The following is a 21,771-nucleotide window of genomic DNA, read 5'->3' on the forward strand; positions in this document are numbered from 1 at the left end:
AATTTAGCACATTCACCCTAGGACCACTCTTATCCTTGTCCACCAGCACTTTAAAACTTATTGAATTGTGGTCACTGTTCCCGAAATGCTCCCCTACTGAAACTTCTACCACCTGGCCGGGCTGATTCCCCAATACCAGGTCCAGTACAGCCCCTTCCCTAGTTGGACTATCTACATATTGTTTTAAGATGCCCTCCTGGATGCTCCTTAGAAACTCTGACCCATCTAAGCCCCTAGCACTAAGTGAGTCCCAGTCAATATTGGGGAAGTTGAAGTCTCCCATCACCACAACCCTGTTGTTTTTACTCGTTTCCAAAATCTGTCTACCTATCTGCTCCTCTATCTCCCGCTGGCTGTTGGGAGGCCTGTAGTAAACCCCCAACATTGTGACTGCACCCTTCTTATTCCTGATCTCTATCCATATAGCCTCGCTGCCCTCTGTGGTGTCCTCCCGTAGTACAGCTGTGATATTCTCCCTAACCAGTAGCGCAACTCCGCCACCCCTTTTACATCCCCCTCTATCCCGCCTGAAACATCTAAATCCTGGAACGTTTAGATTCCAATACTGTCCTTCCCTCAACCAGGTCTCTGTAATGGCAACAACATCATAGTTCCAAGTACTAATCCAAGCTCTAAGTTCATCTACCTTACCCGTAATACTTCTTGCATTAAAATATATGCACTTCAGGCCACCAGACCCGCTGTTTTTAGAAACATCTCCCTGTCTGCTCTTCCTCAGAGCCAAACTAGCCCTATTCCCTAGTACTCAATGCTTTCACCTTCTGACCTATTGCTCCGGTACCCACCCCCCTGCCATACTAGTTTAAACCCTCCCATGGGACAGTAGCAAACCTCGTGGCCAGGAAGTTTATGCCTCTCCAGTTTAGATGAAACCCGTCTTTCTTATACAGGTCACACCTGCCCTGGAAGAGCTCCCAGTGGTCCAGATAACGGAAACCCTTCCTCCTACACCAGCTGTTTAGCCACGTGTTTAGCTGCTCTGTCTTCCTATTTCTAGCCTCACTGGCACGTGGCACAGGGAGTAATCCCAAGATTACAATCCTAGAGGTCCTGTCTTTTAACTTTCTGCCTTGCTCCTTGAACTCCTGCTGCAGGATATCATGCCCCTTCCTGCCTATGTCGTTAGTACCAATATGTACAACGACCTCTGCCTGTTTGCCCTCCCCCTTCAGGATGCCCACTACCTGTTCGGAGACGTCCTGGACCCTGGCACCAGAACATAGAACATTACAGCGCAGTACAGGCCCTTCGGCCCTCGATGTTGCGCCGACCTGTGAAACCACTCTCAAACCCATCTACACTATTCCCTTGTCGTCCATATGTCTATCCGATGACCATTTGAATCCCCTTAATGTTGGCGAGTCCACTACTGTTGCAGGCAGGGCATTCCACGCCCTTACTACTCTCAACATACCATCCTGGAGTCTTTTTCACGTCCACAGAAGCGCCTATCTGAGCCCCTGACTATCGAGTCCCCTATGACTATTGCTCTTCTGCGCTTTGACCCTCCCTGCTGGACATCAGAGCCAGCCGTGGTGCCACTGCTCTGGCTGCTGCTGTTTTCCGCTGATTGGCTATCCCCCCCCCGACAGTATCCAAAGGGGCATACCTGTTCAAGAGGGGATTCCTGCACTGACAACCTGCCCTTTCTCATGGTCACCCATTTCTCTGCCTGCACCTTGGGTGTGAACACATTTATATAACTTATCTATGATGCTTTCCGCCACCTGCATGCTCCTAAGTGCATCCAATTGCTGCTCCAACCGAACCATGCAGTCTGTGACCAGCTCCAGTTGGGTGCACTTTCTGCAGATGTAGCCATCCAGGATGCTGGAAGCTGCCTGGACCTGCCACATCTCACAGTCAGAGCAGTGCACCCCTCTAATTGACATTGCGTTAATTAATTAGCAAATTACATTTTAAAAAATGTTTTTTTTAAAGTTACTGTTAACTATATGTTTCCTAGCACTAGATTTCTACTATAAATGTGAAAGTTAAATACAGTACTCTCCAATCTCTGGCTTATCTACATCTCTTAATTATAATTAAGTAATTATGTTTAATTAGTTTAACAATGTTTAATTTTTAAATTTAGTGTAGATTCCCAACCAGCCAATCAGGTCACAGCTTTACTGTAATGTCACTTCAGTTTCCCCCCCCCACACAATTTGAAAAGGTAATAAAAATAAAAATCACTTACCTTCCCAGGATGCTCTCTGGTTCTCTCTCTGCAGATTAAAATTTACAGGCTAGAAGAAAGAGAATAAAACACTAGGGAAAAAGCACCGTCTCCCAATCTGCACCCAATTACCTCACTGCACCAAATTACCAAGTTTCAATTCCCACTCTGGATGTGTCTCACTCAGGCTGTGTCTCCTTGACCTGCGCAGAGCTTACTGAGTGCGCTTTCTGTCTGTCTTTCATACAGACCTCAGCTAACCAGGGTGACTCACATTACTGAAGCTTCAAAGAGAAGAATACAATGTACACCCTTGTGCCACTAAACAGGCCTCAGGTGACTGGCAGATAACTGCCTCTCAGCAATTAGGGGTATGTAAATTTTGAGTGGTGTTAATGAATCGATTAAATCACTTGGAATCTATTTTCAAATTTGTCAGCCATGGCTCATTGGTAGCATGCTTGCTTCTGAGTCATAGGTTCTGGGTTCAAGTCCCACTGCAGGGCTTGAGCACAAAGATCAATTGAAAGTGCTGCCTTTCAGGTGAAATATTAAATCAAGGCCCCCAACTTGCCTGCTCAGGTGGATGTAAAACATCCGTTAGCACTATTTGAAGAAGAGCAGGGGCGTTATTCCTGGTGTTGGGGCCAATTCTTTTTCTCAATTAGCATCATAAAAACATATTAGCTGGTCATCGTCATCTGCTGCCTGTGGGAGTTGCGTGCACAAATTGCTGTCGTGTTTTCTGCATTACAACTGCGACTACTTCAAAAGTATTGCTGGAAAGAGATGTGGCTGAAGTTATTTGTCTTGCACTGATGAGGGCAAATGCAAGAAAGGCAATTTTCAAACAGTCCCAAAACTTTATACTCCTCGAGAAAAGGAGTGCTGATTGGTTGGCAAATCGACTAGCTGAGATATTGTCATGGAGAAATCAATGGTGCACTTCCAGTTAATTCAAGGCTTCAACATCTTCAACTCCTTTTGTTTGCAGAGAATAAACCCCTTGTTGACTGATTTGTTTTTAACCATTCGGCACCCCTTTTCTCCTATAAATTCTTGCGTTTGTCCTGAAAAATACAAGACAAAAGTTTTGGAAATATGTCTTTTCAGCAATATTTAATTTCTAAAGTCAATTGGCTGTAAAATGCTTTGGATGTGTTGTGATCGTAAAAGTTGCTACATATGCCAGTCTTTTTCCATTTTCATCAGCCATTTTTCCCATTAATTCGAATTTCTAATATCTCAGATAAAGTTGGAAGCAAACTAAAACAAAATTACGTCAAAAAGTATAAATATGTTTATATTGTGAGGTTGCAATTTTGTTCCCAATGCCGTATCTTTTTCTCCATGGTTCAGAATGTCCTGAATACTAATGCTGCAGTAATAGTGCATCTACAGCATTTGCCATTCTTTTGTACAGATGTTCCAGGAAATTATTGCACAAGTGAGCTTTTTAAAAAAAATAATAAAAAAATTTAGAGTACCCAATTATTTTTTTACCAATTAAGGGGCAATTTAGTGTGGCCAATCCACCTAACCTGCACATCTTTGAGTTGTGGGGGTGAAACCCATGCAGACATGGGGAGAATGTGCAAACTCCACACTGTCAGTGACCCAGGGCCGGGATTCGTACCTGGGTCCTCAGCACCGCAGTCCCAGAGCACAAGTGAGCTTTTTTAATATAAATCCTACCCCAATGTTTCGTAGGACATTGCATCTTTCTTTTGAGGCACTGGCTAAAATATTAAGTGTTAACAAATAACTCCACCCCTCATTGAAAGTAGTGCCATAGTATTTTTCTTCATTAAAACAAATTTGTTTTCTGGCAGCTTGCAGACATATTGATGAAGAAAGATGCATACAAACCTGGCTGTGTCTACCCCAATTATAGGAAAATTCAGGTTTATGATCTCCAGGATATCATGAGTATTAGATTGTGATAACTACTAGGAGTGCTTATTGCTGAAAACATCAATATAATGCTGACTTACTAACACCATGGCTTTCAACAGAGATGGATTATCCTTTGAATTTCTGACTACTTTGTCCAAGCAGTTTGAAACCAGTCATGACATTGGAAAAGTTTTATTAATGCATTTTATGCAACTGCTGCAGAGAGGCAAGGATGCTCTTGCCATGCAGAAGATCGAAGGCATTGTTGCAGGTAAGAGATTGTCAAGAGGATTAGGCAATCACCTTATAATAATTGATTATATTATTCATTGCTCGGGAGCATGCTTACAGTTAAGAGCACTTTGGCTAATGTTCAATCTGACAAAGTTGGTCCTATTTGTATGATTTTAGAATGTAGCATTAGAAAGCAATGTACATTCAATTTTTTGCCAGCTCAACTGTTGAATTTAGGCACCATTTTATTTTCTTTTTTTTTAATAAATATTTTATTGAAAATTTTTGGTCAACCAACACAGTACATTACATTGGGCATCCTTTACACAATATTATAACAACACAAATAACAATGACCTATTTTATAAACAAAAAATGAATAAATAATAAATAACAAAAATGAAAACTAACCCTAATTGGCAACTGCCTTATCACAAGTAACACTCTCCAAAAATATAATTTAACAGTCCAATATATAATTATCTGTCGCAACGACCTATACATATTGTACAGTATATATTAACAACCCTGAGAGTCCTTCTGGTTCTCTCCCCCCCCCGCCCCCCGATCCTGGGCTGCTGCTGCTGCCTTCTTTTTTCCATTCCATCTATCTTTCTGCGAGGTATTCGACGAACGGTTGCCACCGCCTGGTGAACCCTTGAGCCGACCCCCTTAGAACGAACTTAATCCGCTCTAGCTTTATAAACCCTGCCATGTCATTTATCCAGGTCTCCACCCCCGGGGGCTTGGCTTCTTTCCACATTAACAATATCCTGCGCCGGGCTACTAGGGACGCAAAGGCCAAAACATCGGCCTCTCTCGCCTCCTGCACTCCCGGCTCTTGTGCAACCCCAAATATAGCCAACCCCCAGCTTGGTTCGACCCGGACCCCCACTGCTTTTGAAAGCACCTTTGTCACCCCCATCCAAAACCTCTGTAGTGCCGGGCATGACCAAAACATATGAGTATGATTCGCTGGGCTTCTCGAGCACCTCGCACACCTATCCTCCACCCCAAAAAATTTACTGAGCCGTGCTCCAGTCATATGCGCCCTGTGTAATACCTTAAACTGAATCAGCCTTAGCCTGGCACACGAGGACGACGAGTTTACACTGCTTAGGGCATCTGCCCACAGCCCCTCCTCGATCTCCCCCAGCTCTTCTTCCCATTTCCCTTTTAGTTCATCTACAATAGTCTCCCCTCCGTCCCTCATTTCCCTATATATATCTGACACCTTACCATCCCCCACCCATGTCTTTGAGATCACTCTGTCCTGCACCTCTTGTGTCGGGAGCTGCGGGAATTACCTCACCTGTTGCCTTGCAAAAGCCCTCAGTTGCATATACCTGAATGCATTCCCTTGGGGCAACCCATATTTCTCGGTCAGCACTCCCAGACTCGCAAACTTCCCATCCACAAACAGATCTTTCAGTTGCGTTATTCCTGCTCTTTGCCACATTCCATATCCCCCATCCATTCCCCCCGGGGCAAACCTATGGTTGTTTCTTATCGGGGACCCCCCCAAGGCTCCAGTCTTTCCCCTATGCCGTCTCCACTGTCCCCAAATCTTCAGTGTAGCCACCACCACCTTGCTTGTGGTGTAGTTCCTCGGTGAGAACGGCAATGGGGCTGTCACCATAGCCTGTAGGCTAGTCCCCCGACAGGACGCCCTCTCTAATCTCTTCCACGCCGCTCCCTCCTCCTCTCCCATCCACTTACTCACCATTGAAATATTAGCGGCCCAATAATACTCACTTAGGCTCGGTAGTGCCAGCCCCCCCCTATCCCTGCTACGCTGTAAGAATCCCTTCCTCACTCTCGGGGTCTTCCCGGCCCACACAAAACCCATGATGCTCTTTTCAATCCTTTTAAAAAAAGCCTTCGTGATCACCACCGGGAGGCACTGAAACACAAAGAGGAATCTCGGGAGGACCACCATCTTAACCGCCTGCACCCTTCCTGCCAGTGACAGGGATACCATATCCCATCTCTTGAAATCCTCCTCCATTTGTTCCACCAACCGCGTTAAATTTAACCTATGCAATGTGCCCCAATTCTTGGCTATCTGGATCCCCAGGTAACGAAAGTCCCTTGTTACCTTCCTCAACGGTAGGTCCTCTATTTCTCTACTCTGCTCCCCTGGATGCACCACAAACAACTCACTTTTCCCCATGTTCAATTTATACCCTGAAAAATCCCAAAACTCCCCAAGTATCTGCATTATTTCTGGCATCCCCTCCGCCGGGTCTGCCACGTATAGTAGCAAATCGTCCGCATGCAAAGATACCCGGTGTTCTTCTCCTCCTCTAAGTACTCCCCTCCACTTCTTGGAACCCCTCAACGCTATCGCCAGGGGCTCAATCGCCAGTGCAAACAATAATGGGGACAGAGGGCATCCCTGCCTTGTCCCTCTATGGAGCCGAAAATATGCAGATCCCCGTCCATTCGTGACCACGCTCGCCATCGGGGCCCTATACAACAGCTGCACCCATCTAACATACCCCTCTCCAAAACCAAATCTCCTCAACACCTCCCACAAATAATCCCACTCCACTCTATCAAATGCTTTCTCGGCATCCATCGCCACTACTATCTCCGTTTCCCCCTCTGGTGGGGCCATCATCATTACCCCTAACAGCCTCCGTATATTCGTGTTCAGCTGTCTCCCCTTCACAAACCCAGTTTGGTCCTCGTGGACCACCCCCGGGACACATTCCTCTATTCTCATTGCCATTACCTTGGCCAGGATCTTGGCATCTACATTTAGGAGGGAAATAGGTCTATAGGACCCGCATTGTAGCGGGTCCATTTCCTTCTTTAAGAGAAGCGATATCGTTGCTTCATACATAGTCGGGGACAGTTGTCCCCTTTCCTTTGCCTCATTAAAGGTCCTCGTCAATACCGGGGCGAGCAAGTCCACATATTTTCTATAGAATTCGACTGGGAATCCATCCGGTCCCGGGGCCTTTCCCGCATGCATGCTCCTAATTCCTTTCACCACTTCTTCTACCTCGATCTGTGCTCCCAGTCCCACCCTTTCCTGCTCTTCCACCTTGGGAAATTCCAGCCGATCCAAGAAGCCCATCATTCTCTCCCTCCCATCCGGGGGTTGAGCTTCATATAATTTTTTATAAAATGTCTTGAACGCTCCATTCACTCTCTCCGCTCCCCGCTCCATCTCTCCTTCCTCATCCCTCACTCCCCCTATTTCCCTCGCTGCTCCCCTTTTCCTCAATTGGTGTGCCAGCAACCTGCTCGCCTTCTCCCCATATTCGTACTGTACACCCTGTGCCTTCCTCCATTGTGCCTCTGCAGTGCCCGTAGTCAGCAAGTCAAATTCTACATGTAGCCTTTGCCTTTCCCTGTACAGTCCCTCCTCCGGTGCTTCCGCATATTGTCTGTCCACCCTCAAAAGTTCTTGCAGCAACCGCTCCCGTTCCTTACTCTCCTGCTTCCCTTTATGTGCCCTTATTGATATCAGCTCCCCTCTAACCACCGCCTTCAGCGCCTCCCAGACCACTCCCACCTGGACCTCCCCATTGTCATTGAGTTCCAAGTACTTTTCAATGCACCCCCTCACCCTTAGACACACACCCTCATCTGCCATTAGTCCCATGTCCATTCTCCAGGGTGGGCGCCCTCCTGTTTCCTCCCCTATCTCCAAGTCTACCCAGTGTGGAGCGTGATCCGAAATGGCTATAGCCGTATACTCCGTTCCCCTCACCTTCGGGATCAACGCCCTTCCCAGCACAAAAAAGTCTATTCGCGAGTAGACTTTATGGACATCGGAGAAAAACGAGAACTCCTTACTCCTAGGTCTGCTAAATCTCCATGGGTCTACACCTCCCATCTGCTCCATAAAATCTTTAAGTACCTTGGCTGCTGCCGGCCTCCTTCCAGTCCTGGACTTCGACCTATCCAGCCCTGGTTCCAACACCGTATTAAAATCTCCCCCCATTATCAGCTTTCCCATCTCTAGGTCCGGAATGCGTCCTAGCAACCGCCTCATAAAATTGGCATCATCCCAGTTCGGGGCATATACGTTTACCAAAACCACCGTCTCCCCCTGTAGTTTGCCACTCACCATCACGTATCTGCCCCCGTTATCCGCCACTATAGTCTTTGCCTCGAACATTACCCGCTTCCCCACTAATATAGCCACCCCCCTGTTTTTCGCATCTAGCCCCGAATGGAACACCTGCCCCACCCATCCTTTGCGTAGCCTAACCTGGTCTATCAGTTTCAGGTGCGTTTCCTGTAACATAACCACATCTGCCTTAAGTTTCTTAAGGTGTGCGAGTACCCGTGCCCTCTTTATCGGCCCGTTCAGCCCTCTCACGTTACACGTGATCAGCCGGGTTGGGGGGCTTCCTACCCCCCCCCCCTTGTCGATTAGCCATCCCCTTTTTCCAGCTCCTCATCCGAATTCCCACGCAGCTGTATCTCCCCCAGGCGGTGCCCCCCCGCCCATCCCCTCCCATACCAGCTCCCCCCTCTCCCCAGCAGCAGCAACCCAGTAATTCCCCCCTCCCACCCACCCCGCTAGATCCCCCGCTAGCGTAATTACTCCCCCCATGTTGCTCCCAGAAGTCAGCAAACTCTGGCCGACCTCGGCTTCCCCCCGTGACCTCGGCTCGCATCGTGCGACGCCCCCTCCTTCCTGCTTCTCTATTCCCGCCATGATTATCATAGCGCGGGAACCAAGCCCGCGCTTCTCCCTTGGCCCCGCTCCCAATGGCCAACGCCCCATCTCCTCCACCTCCCCTCCTCCCCCTATCACCACCTGTGGAAGAGAGAAAAGTTACCACATCGCAGGATTAGTACATAAAACTCCTCTTCTTCCCCCCTTTTTAACCCCCCTCTTCGCCCCCCACATTCGCCCCACCACTTTGTTCAACCGTTCTTTTTAATAACCCGCTCATTCCAGTTTTTCTTCCGCAATAAAGGTCCACGTTTCATCCGCCGTCTCAAAGTAGTTTTGCCTCCCTCGATATGTGACCCACAGTCTTGCCGGTTGCAGCATTCCAAATTTTATCATCTTTTTATGAAGCACCGCCTTGGCCCGATTAAAGCTCCCCCTCCTTCTCGCCACCTCCGCACTCCAGTCTTGATAAACGCGGATCACCGCGTTCTCCCATTTACTACTCCGAGTTTTCTTTGCCCATCTAAGGACCATTTCTCTATCCTTAAGACGGAGGAATCTCACCACTATGGCTCTGGGAATTTCTCCTGCTCTCGGTCCTCGCACCATCACTCGGTATGCTCCCTCCACCTCCAACGGACCCGCCGGGGCCTCCGCTCCCATTAACAAGTGCAGCATCGTGCTCACATATGCCCCGACGTCCGCTCCCTCCGCACCTTCAGGAAGACCAAGAATCCTCAGGTTGTTCCTCCTTGCGTTGTTCTCCAGTGCCTCCAACCTTTCCACACATCGTTTCTGATGTGCCTCATGCGTCTCCGTCTTCACCACCAGGCCCTGTATGTCGTCCTCATTCTCGACTGCCTTTGTCTTCACGACCCGAAGCTCCCGCTCCTGGGTCTTTTGTTCCTCCTTTAGCCCTTCGATCGCCTGTAGTATCGGGGCCAACAGCTCTTTCTTCATTTCCTTTTTGAGCTCTTCCACACAGCATTTCAAGAACTCTTGTTGTTCAGGGCCCCATGTTAAACTGCCACCTTCCGATGCCATCTTGGTTTTTGCTTGCCTTCCTTGCCGCTGTTCTAAAGGATCCACTGCAATCCGGCCACTTTCTCCTTTTTTCATCCGTATCCAGGGGGGATTCCCTTCTGGTTTACCGCACAGTGTTTTTAGCCGTCAAAATTGCCGTTGGGGCTCCTATCAAGAGCCCAAAAGTCCGTTTCACCGGGAGCTGCCGAAACGTGCGACTCAGCTGGTCATCGCCGCACCCGGAAGTCCACCATTTTATTTTCCAGCAGACATTTGGACATTAAGACGGTCATTTTCCATAAAGTGTGTAGGGGCAGCTCAGTGTCATAGACACAGGAAAGAGACCTGCTAAAATTTCCACTGTTTTTTCATTTTCATAATTAGGTCAAGGAATGGTGGCATGAATTAAGCTGTGGGAGGGCAAGTAGAAATCTGCATGAGCAGCATAAGTGATAAGATACTGTACCTTGGAGGGGCACTTGCATTTTCTGTTCATCCTGAGGGAACTCGTCAGACTAACTTATATTTTTACCAAGAAACTTATTTTCATGTATTGTACACCTGCCAATGAAAGATTTCAGTAATATTGATGAGAACCATGAATGAGATCCCATCCTAAACTTTCAGGGGTGTTTTGCCACAAAATACATTTTTTAGCTAATCTACCGCATGAAAAGAATCTTGCCATTAATAAAGAGAAACCTATTAAACTCTTCAAATGTTGTTTCCTTTGTTCACGATCAAAATATGTGTTGTGTGTGTTTTATTGGTTAGAACATTAGTCATCCCTTTTTAGCTTCCTTGAGATAATGTTCTGCAGTTTTTGCCTGCTTTTCATGCTCCTTCAACACATTTATCCTTCACGTTTGCCTGACCATTTTCTTTTTCCAATATTTTGTAACTGGATTTCACAAGAGATGCAGTATAGATTAAATTGAAAAATATTCCTTTTATTCAGGCACCAAGGTGAAGGGCACACACATTGGGCAGAATTTAATAGAGCCCAATGGACTGGTAAGAGGGGACGGGAGCTGTAGAATTGGACAGTGTTATAACCCCTTCAAGATTCACAGGGACGACCCGATTGATCTCCCAATATGGCTCGTGGAGTACGAGCTCCCCCACTGAGGGGCGGAGGCCCAAAACCGGGCTTGTTAATTCCCTGAGATAAAACCAGCCCAGGAAGGAGCCAGTAAATCAGGATGGTCCCGACTGGGACTTGAGACTGTTACTCTGTTGCTGTATTTCCTAACTATGAGTGGGATATAAAGTACGTTTGACTCACCTTTTTGGGACTCCTCATTGACTGCTATTGGCGCGAGGATAAAAGGGAACAACAGATGCAACAGCAGGCCACTCGGACTACGGTTGCAAATGAGCAAGGTTTGCACTGTTTCAAAAATGCCCCAGGCTCCCAAGACATTTGAGGAATTCGTGACCAACCACTACGACCCCATGTCATTATTTAATATCCAAAGATACCAAATTAACATGACCGAGAGAACCCCAGGGGAGTCTGTTACTGAGTTCCTAACACGATTAGACAAACTAGTATATGTGCTGCTGAAGCGAGCACACGATTAGGCAAACTGACGAAACACTGCGACTATGGGCCATCCCTACCCGAGATGCTATGAGACTTCCTTGTTTGTAGAGTAAACAACATGGCGACCTAGCAGAAACTGGTGACCAGACCATCACGAGACATGAAAAGGGTATTTGGATCTCCCTCTCACGGGAGACTATGGAGAAATGAGTCCAGGAATTCCAGGGTTCAAACGGGGATGGAGGTGACTGGCATAGGACGCCCTCCCCATTCAAACAAGCGGTGCCCCCTCTGAGTAGGACCTCTGTGATCGTGTCCATGCTCGAACACCGTCAGACACATTAGCCGAGGGCCGCTGCAGCCAGGCGAGGCATCTCCTTCCAACCACACTGGAGGAGGATTCATGGAGATGCAACAACTGTGGCTGGTCGAACTGTATAGTCTGCAACACCGGATCAGCCAACGTCACCCTGGTTGAGGAGAACGCCTTCCTAGAGCAGGACCCTCCACCTAGAGAAGCCTGACGAGGATGAGTGCATGCTGTTGAATTGCATCATCACACAGCAGGCTTCCCTCATCAAAATCACTTTCCAGGTGAATGGTCATCCAGTGGAAATGATGGTGGACACGGAGGGCTGCAGTCTCAGTGATAGGATGGCAGATGTTCGAAAAGATCAACATGGGAATTTAGCATTTTAACGTAAGGTACACCGAGGCTGGGTTGGTAACATACACGGGGAAACCACCATCCATCGCAGGTACAACAATGACCCCAGTTGCCTACGGAGATGTCTGTCATGTTGCCCTTGATAATAGTACAGACTCCCAGCTCGAGTCTGCTGGGCTGTGATTGGATCCAGAGGCTCTGTTTAGCTTCAGTAAGAAGTTTCACAACACCAGGTTGAAGTCCAATTGTTTATTTGAAATGACAAGCTTTCGGAGCGCTGCCCCTTCATCAGGTGACTTCACCTGATGAAGGAGCAGCGCTCCGAAAGTTGTTATTTCAAATACATCCTGTTCGACTATAACCTGGCGTTGTTGTGAGACTTCTTACTGTGTCCATCTCACTCCAGCGGCGGCATCTCCACATCTGTTTAGACTGGCAGCGGATTTTCAGGATGGGCACTGGGTGTTTATACAAAATTCTGAGGAAGAACCTGGAAATCGTCGAGAACGGCCTGGGTAAAATTAAAGGTAGCATGGCCAAGATCCACATAGACTCTGAGGCCCAAATAAAGTACTTCAGGGCCAGCCCAGTTCCCTACGCATTGCTGAAAAAGGTGGAGGATGAATTCAATCACTTGGAAAGCCTAGGAATTACCCAGCCAATACAATTTCCAGAATGGGCAATGCCTGTAGTTCCAGTACAGAAACCAGACAAAATTGTCCGCTTGTGCGGCGATTATAAGCTAACAGTAACCAAGGCCTCTCATTTGGACAGATACCTGATGATGCGAATAGAGGACCTCTATGCAAAGTAGGTTGGAGGACATACTTTTTCTAAACTCTATATTATTCACACACACCTCCAATTGGAGCTGGACACGGTTTCCAGAAAATGTGTGACCATTAATAGCCACAGAGGCCTCTAGGAATATACAAGGTTGCCATGCAGAGTGTCATCAGCTTGGAGGAAGTCCTTCGCGGGTTTTCCATGAGAGGCGTCTGCCTTAAGAGAGGAAAATGCGTTTTCTACGCCAAAGAGGTCATGTACTTAGATTATCGTGTTGACTGGGACGTCCTGCACCCAGTAGAGGAGAAGGTGCGAGCAATCAAAAAGCCCCCACAACAGAGAATGTGACCGAATTGCGGTTGTTCTTTGGACTGGTGAATTATTACATTAAATCTATCCCTAACCTGGTGACAGTCCTTGACTGCTGCATGCGCTTCTGAAGAAACATCAAATGTGTGTGGCAGGAAAAAACCTTTGCCAGGGTGAAGTGGTGATTGTCGTCATCAGGGTTGTTGACCCATTACGACCCCTCAGCCCCTTTTGGTCACTTATGATGCCTCTCTGTACGGAATCAGGGCGGTTTTATCACACCGCATGGATGCCGGACAGGAGAGACTGACAGCCTATGCATCCCAGACTGTGGCCCCTGCGGAATGCAACAATGTCCAGATTGAGAAAAAAGGGCTAGCCATTGTCTTTGCGATGAATAATTTTCACCAGTATGTGTGTGGGCGTCAGGTCACCTTCATAATGGACCAGAAGCCACTGCTCGGATTGTTTAAAGAAGACAAGGCAAATCCACCAATAGCATCTGCCCAGATACAGCAATGGGCCCTATTGTTAACAGCGTATGAGTATGCGTTTGAGCATCGCCTGGGCACGCAGTTCTGAGCTGGCTCCCATTGCCGACACTCTTTCTCCCCCTCCCCACAAGGACTGACGAGGTCGAATCGATCTTAAATTTCATGGATGCCTTGCCAGTGCCGCTGCACAAACATATGATTGGACACAGAAGGACCCACTGTTGGCAAAGTTATGCCAAGGGTAACAGTGTAAGGCTGTTTTTCTGAATGGAAGGTTGTGACTAGTGGTGTTCCACAGGGATCTGTGCTTGCCCTCTTGTTTGTAATGTACATAAACGATTTGTAGGAAAATGTAGCCGGTCTGATGAGTAAGTTTGCGGATGACACCAAGGTTAGTGGAGCGGCAGATGGTGTTGAGGATTGTCAGAAGATACAGCAGGACATAGATAGGTTGGAGACTTGGGCAGAGAAATGGCAAAATTGTGTTTAACCTGAACAAATGTGAGGTAATGCATTTTTGTAGGTCTGACATAGAGTGGAAATATACCGTAAATGGCAAAACTCTTCGGAACACAGAATGGCAAAACTCTTAGGAACACAGAAAGTCTGAAAGATTATATGGGTGCCAGCTAGGGAAACTGCCAAAGGAGCTGGGCTTTTGAGACCAAGCAGGAAGAGCTCAGCGTGGAGTTCGGCATCCTTCTGTGGGTGGCTCACGTTGTGATCCCAAGCCAGGGCAGACAGATCATAATTCAAAAACTGAACAGTGGACACCTGGGGGTGTTAAAAATGAAAATGCTATTCAGGAGCTACGTACGGTAGCTAGGCCTGGATGCTGAAATCATGCCAAGAGCATCAGAAGCTCCCACCAGCCACATCACTCCACCCATGGAATGGCCGGGTCGGCCTTGGATGCACCTATATGCAGATTTAGCCGGACCTTTTCAAGGCTCAATGCTCTTACTGATAATTGACACCCATTCCAAATGGCTAGATGTTCATCGAATGTCGTCCATCACTTCAAAGCCACTGTTGAGAAACTACGACTCTCCTTCAGTACCCATGGCATCCCAGAGGTGTTCGTCACGAATCCCGATCACCAGGGAGGAATTTTGCACGCTTCACGAAGACAAGTGGGATGAAGCACATCCGGACAGCCCCATACCATTCTTCCTCAAATGGTTTGATTGAACGAGCAGTATAGACTTTCAAGAAGGTATGAGAAAATATGCAACGGGATCCAAGGGGAAGAGGCTGGCGTGTTTTCTGTTCAGCTACTGGACTACGCCACACATTACAACTAGATTGACAGTGGCTGAACTGTTGTTGGGCCGGAGGCTCAGAAACCACCTTAGCCTGAAGTTCCCTGATATCAGCAGAAAAGTATATAAGCGTCAAGACCTTCAGAAGCAGTTCCAAAGCAGGCAAAGCAAGCCAGTGATTTCCAACCAGGTGATGCAGTATACGTCTGCAACTTCAGAGACTATGCACGGTGAATTCCAGAGACCCGTGGTGCGACAGACTGGACCAACATTGTACTCGATAAAAACACGGGAGCGGATGGCACCTAGACCACCACCGGAGCAGGGGACCAGCATCAGAACAAACCCCACTGGAGGCAGTGTCTTCCAGCCGCACCAGCCCAGCACAAGGGGACCTGGGGACCCCAACACAGATGATATAGGATTCAGGATACAACATTGATATTCAGACATTCGAGTTCTCGGCTGATGGCATCGTCAGGGGATGGTCGCCAATGGTGCCAACCAAAACGACGGTCCCGGACGTGTACATGCCCCCAACCCAGCCCCACAACAGCAGTGGCGCAACCGCAGGCAAAGCAGAAAAGACAACATCTTCTATTCCCTGTAACAGAGGGACTTTCGGACTTGGGGAGAGAAGGATGTTATAACCCCCACAAGACCCATGGGGACGAACTGATTGATATCCCCATAGGGCCCGTGGAGTATGAGCTCCCCCGCTGAGGGACGGACGCCCAACAGTGGGCTAATTAATTCCCCAAGATAAAAGCTGAAATCTCAGGATGGTCCCGGCTGGGACTTAGTCTGTTTCTTAGTTGCTGTATATCCTAGCTATGTGTAGGAAATAAATTACTTTTGACACGGCGTTTCTGGACTTCACTCTATGGCAGGTGCTATTTCAAATGCCTGGCAAGGGCACCAGCCAGTAAAGGGGAGGAAAGATGCATGAGACTCATGCACCTAATCTGCCTTAACCCCCAAATGCAAAAGTAGTGACACATCAGCCAGAGTCACCAATGCCATTGCAGCAATGGCAAGGCAAAAGATGCTGCCTGTGGCTGGACAGGCCACAGAATGATGTCATGGGAAACAACAGCAAGAGCAATGAAAATGGGACATTGGTGTCCTGAAGCCAAATGAACTGCCACCAGATGTCATAATGCTAGTGTCAGAGAAGACCGTTAATTTCAAGTGACAGCGTAACCTGCAATTAATGGAACCATTTGGGCACTCAATGACTGAGACTCTGAAAGTCACCTTCCAGGACCCACCAGAAACATGTGTGGGATATCCCAGGTAGCACCTCGCCATTCCATTAAGGAGGTCACCAATGTTGGAAATGCAGGTCCCTTTCAGATTTAAGAAAGACGAGCTGCAGAGTGAATTGAGAGCAGGTGATGGTCGTTGCGACTTAATAGCTGGATTTTTCCTCAGTAGGGAGATTGGTTCTGGACAAGGAGAGGATACAGAAGGTTGGAGTGGAAACCAGTGTTTGTACTGAACAATAGTATCGCAATGAAACAATTTTGAACCATCAGAATGCCTTCTGCTGCCTTATTTGATAAATAGATATTTACCTGTTTAATATACTGCCTGTTGAAGAGGACTGGAGAGTTTATGTGCTACTGCATCAGGGCCGGCAGGATGGTGCAGTGGTTAGCACTGCCGGCTACGGCGCTGAGGGCCCGGGTTCGTTCCTGGCTCCGGGTCACTGTCTGTGTGGAGTTTGTACATTCTCCCCGTGTCTGCGTGGGTTTCATCCCCACAACCCAAAGATGTGCAGGCTAGGTGGATTGGCCACGCTAAATTGCCCCTTAACTGGTAAAAAATTATTGGGTTCTCTAAATTTATTTTAAAATAATTTTTTTTAAAAGTTATGTGCTACCGCACTGACTCTGATATCCAGGCAGAGAGGAGTGTGGCCTTTGGGACCATTCGGGACCGTTGAAATCTTTCCACAGGGATTGGGTGTGTTTGATTGCACACATGTGGTCATCAAAGCTCCCTTGGACAAACCTGCAACCTTCATCAACAGGAAGAGAAGATATTCTACTCAATCGATGTACCAGTAAAAATGCATTCTGCCAGAAACCACGGAGAATTCATTAAAAAAATATATATATTTTTTAGTAACATTTTTCAATTTGTATATCCTTCGATCTCCTTCGCCAAAGACCTTTCTTGTGGTGTGCTACAATATGACCCAGTGAGGGTTCCAGGATCATAGTTGTCTTCCATGCAAGATTGGCGGTGGACCATGAGGCATAGGTATCCTGCCTCCGATTTCATGGCCTATGAAAGATAAATGAGAATGCACAGAGAGTACTTGAGCTTTGCTGCCACCAAGAATTTGTGTAACACCTTGCAGAACAATTGCCACAAAGTGTGCTGAAGACTTCCTAGATCATCATTGGTACCAGCTCGACCTGATCATTACCAGACTTGTCTTTCTGAGCTTTTTCTCAACATATTCAGCACTGACAGTGATACAGATCATTGGTTGCAACTGTCAAGCTTTAAAAATTCAAAACAGAAATGCCATCATCCCATCAACATCATTCATACTTCCTACCTAAATAAAACACAACTTTGAGTTGCAGTCTCGGGAGAATCCACTGACACTGAGGAAGCTTTAGACTCCAGAGAAAACCTGCCCGCCATGACAAAGTTGGAAATTGAATCTCAGTGGAGGTGTTTAGCAAGGTTATTATTGAGTTGACATGAGCGAACCTCCAAATACTGATGCTATACCACCTGAATTCATCATGCACTGGAAACCGACATTCCTACAGCAAATGAACAGACTTCTCGGTCTCCACTGGAGGCAGTGGACAGTGCCACAGGCTATGTATAACCCAAAGGTTGTTACCCTGTGAAAGAACAAGGGTGCTTGTTAGGATCCCGAGCGAGAACCCAACTGTTTTCAATTTGTAAAACTGAGGAAATGTTACTGGTGCAGTCTCAAATGAAACTGTGTGAGAGACTCTGACCATTTACTGTCAGATAAATGGCCAGAGTCTCTCACACAGTTTCATTTGAGACTGTACAGGAGTGAGTGCATTGTTAGGGTCCTGAGTGAGAACCCAACCGTTTTCAATTTGTAAAACTGTGAGGAAATGTTACTGGACCACAGGAGTGATGAAACTGACCAATAGGTATCTTTTATGTTAAAATAAACTTTAGTGTAATCACAGAATGAACCACATTAGCAACAAAGAAATAGCTTTACAGTTAACTGTTAGAACAGTTCTTAAGGAAAATAGGAAATCTTAACTTACTTCCTAAACTTGCCACTGTATTCCAATTAAGCAAACCAGTATATATTACATGCCATTCATGAATAAAGGCAACAACCGGGGGTTTATTTGCTTTTCCCTGTGCAGAATCTTTGGAGAGAGAATCTTCAGGACTAAACTGAAACGCCTCTGTGTAGCGCACAATGACTTACGAGAGAGACGAGTAGTGATGAAGTCGATGAGGCTTTATTAAGTGAGACTTGTCCCCAGCAGTTCAGCAACAGAATGAAGCGGCGGGGAGAAGCTCAGGTTCTTATACTCCGCCTTCAGGGCGGAGCCAAGAGTCAACAGTCAACCAGGACCCGGGATCTGTCAGCCAATAACATCACGGCTTCACAGTCCCACATGACCCCTAATACATACCACCACATTCACCCCTTGTTAAAAAGGAACCCGGCGGGGTGGTGGTTCGCATGGTGGGAGGGGTTTACAAGGCTGGTCCTGGGAGGAAAATTTCGGGCATGTTACTACAGTTTTAGCCCTACACTGGGCTATGTACAAAGTTGGTGAAACTATTTACAATATTAGTAAGAGAAAAAAATTCTTTATGTTACAATCCAACAACATTCTTGGTGTCACGCTGATGCCACGAGTCGAGCGGGCGGTCTGGTCTTCCTCGTCGATCGCCTCAGCCCCGGTGGTGGTGCAGGTGCTTGTTCAGGCGTTGTCGTCTCCGGGAGCATTTCGGTGTTCGTTCCTGTTTCACTCCTGGGCGGGCACGGGAGGAGGACCGATCCTCCCGGGAAGGGGGCGGTCGCGGGGTGCGCCGGTGGTAGGGAGGGGATGATCGGTGTCGGGGGGGCGCCAGGTCCCGCAGGGAGACCGTGTTCTGTCGGCCGTCGGGGTACGCCACGTAGGCGTACTGCGGGTTCGCGTGGAGAAGGTGAACCCTCTCGACCAACGGGTCCGATTTGTGCGCCCGCACATGTTTCCGGAGCAAGATGGGTCCTGGGGCCGCCAGCCAGGTCGGCAGTGACGTTCCGGAGGAGGCCTTCCTGGGGAAGACAAGGAGGCGCTCATGGGGCTTTTGGTTAGTGGTGGTACACAGCAGCGACCGGATGGAGGGGAGAGCATCCGGGAGTACCTCCTGCCAGCGGGAAACTGGGAGATCCCTGGACCGTAGGGCCAGCAGGACGGTCTTCCAGACCGTGCCGTTCTCCCTCTCTACTTGCCCATTCCCCCGGGGGTTGTAGCTGGTCGTCCTGCTCGAGGCTATGCCCTTGCTGAGCAGGAATTGGCGCAGCTCGTCACTCATGAAGGAGGACCCCCTGTCACTATGGATATATGCGGGGCAACCGAACAGTGTGAATATGGTGCCAAGGGCTTTAATGACTGTGGCCGCTGTCATGTCGGGGCAGGGGATGGCGAAGGGGAAACGAGAGTACTCGTCTACCACGTTCCGGAAGTATGCGTTACGGTCGGTGGAGGGGAGGGGCCCTTTGAAATCCAAACTGAGGCGTTCAAAGGGGCGGGAAGCCTTGATCAGGTGCGCTCTATCCGGCCTGAAAAAGTGCGGTTTGCACTCTGCGCAGATGTGGCAGTTCCTGGTGACTGTACGGACCTCCTCCACAGAGTAGGGGAGGTTGCGGGACTTTATGAAATGGTAGAACCGAGTGACCCCCGGGTGGCAGAGGTCCTCGTGGAGGGCTTGGAGACGGTCTATTTGTGCGTTGGCACATGTGCCGCGGGATAGGGCATCGGACGGCTCGTTCAGCTTTCCGGGACGGTACAAGATCTCGTAGTTGAAGGTGGAGAGCTCGATCCTCCACCTTAAGACCTTGTCATTTTTAATTTTGCCCCGCTGTGCATTATCGAACATGAAGGCTACCGACCGTTGGTCGGTGAGGAGAGTGAATCTCCTGCCGGCCAGGTAATGCCTCCAATGTCGCACAGCTTCCACTATGGCTTGGGCTTCCTTTTCCACTGAGGAGTGGCGGATTTCTGAGGCGTGGAGGGTTCGGGAGAAAAAAGCCACGGGTCTGCCCGCTTGGTTAAGGGTGGTCGCCAGAGCTTCGTCGGATGCGTCGCTCTCGACCTGGAAGGGGAGGGACTCGTCGATGGCGCGCATCGTGGCCTTTGCGATATCCGCTTTGATGCGGCTGAAGGCCTGGCGAGCCTCTGTCGACAGGGGGAAGGTAGTGGTCTGTATTAGCGGGCGGGCCTTGTCTGCATACTGGGGGACCCACTGGGCGTAATATGAAAAGAACCCCAGGCAACGTTTCAGGGCTTTGGAGCAGTGGGGGAGGGGAAATTCCATAAGGGGGCGCATGCGTTCAGGGTCGGGGCCTATTATCCCATTGCGCACTACGTATCCCAGGATGGCCAACCGGTTTGTGCTAAAAACGCACTTTTCCTCGTTGTATGTGAGGTTCAAGGCGTTAGCGATCTGCAGGAATTTTTGGAGGTTGGCGTCATGGTCCTGCTGATCGTGGCCGCAGATGGTTACGTTGTCGAGATACGGGAATGTGGCCTGCAACCCGTGCTGGTCAACCATTCGGTCCATCTCCCGTTGGAAGACCGAGTCCCCGTTCGTGACACCAAATTTCCCTTAGGAAGTGGTATAGACGCCCGTCTGCCTCGAAGGCTGTGTACTTGCGGTCACCTGGGCGGATGGGGAGCTGGTGGTAGGCGGACTTGAGGTCCACGGTGGAGAAAACCTTATACTGGGCAATCCGGTTTACCATGTTGGATATGCGGGGGAGAGGGTACGCATCTAGCTGTGTGTACCTGTTGATGGTCTGGCTATAGTCTATAACCATCCTTTGCTTCTCCCCTGTCTTTACTACTACCACCTGTGCTCTCCAGGGACTATTGCTGGCCTGGATTATGCCTTCCTTCAGCAATCGCTGGACTTCAGACCGAATAAATATCCGGTCCTGGGCGCTGTACCGTCTGCTCCTAGTGGCGACGGGTTTGCAATCCGGGGTGAGGTTTGCAAACCAGGACGGCGGTTCAACCTTGAGAGTTGCGAGGCCGCAGATAGTGAGTGGGGGTATTGGGCCGCCGAATTGAAATGTTAGGCTCTGCAGGTTACACTGGAAATCTAATCCCAGTAATGTGGGCGCGCAGAGTTGGGAGAGGACGTAGAGCCTGTAGTTTTTAAACTCCCTCCCTTGCACCGTTAGGTTCGCAATGCAGAACCCTTTGATCTCTACGGAGTGGGATCCTGCAGCTAGGGAAATCTTTTGCATACTTGGATGGTCAGAAAACAGCGTCTTACCGTGTCTGGGTGAATGAAACTTTCGGTCCTCCCGGAGTCGATCAAGCATGATGTCTCTTGTCCGTTGATCAGCACCGTTGTTGTCGTCGTCTGGAGCATCCGGGGCCGTGATTGATCCAGAGTCACCGAAGCCAGTCGTGGTCGTAGTGTCGCGGCGTCTTCTTCGGACCCCGTGGAGCCGTCGCTGCTGGGGTCC

The 21,771-nt window shown here is 48.6% G+C and overlaps 1 protein-coding gene across 1 annotated transcript in view; it reads left to right on the forward strand.

The window, feature by feature from the left end:
• The window catches only part of tex11 (testis expressed 11), a 447,334-nt gene that overhangs the window by 197,435 nt on the left and 228,128 nt on the right, over nt 1-21,771 (forward strand). Inside the window, exon 14 of the mRNA XM_072501531.1 lies at nt 4,216-4,367. Within this exon, the coding sequence (XP_072357632.1) occupies nt 4,216-4,367 (152 nt within the window). The remainder of the gene's footprint in view (nt 1-4,215; nt 4,368-21,771) is intronic.

Source organism: Scyliorhinus torazame, chromosome 5, assembly GCF_047496885.1.
Source record: "Scyliorhinus torazame isolate Kashiwa2021f chromosome 5, sScyTor2.1, whole genome shotgun sequence".
NCBI classification, from domain to species: Eukaryota; Metazoa; Chordata; class Chondrichthyes; order Carcharhiniformes; family Scyliorhinidae; genus Scyliorhinus; species Scyliorhinus torazame.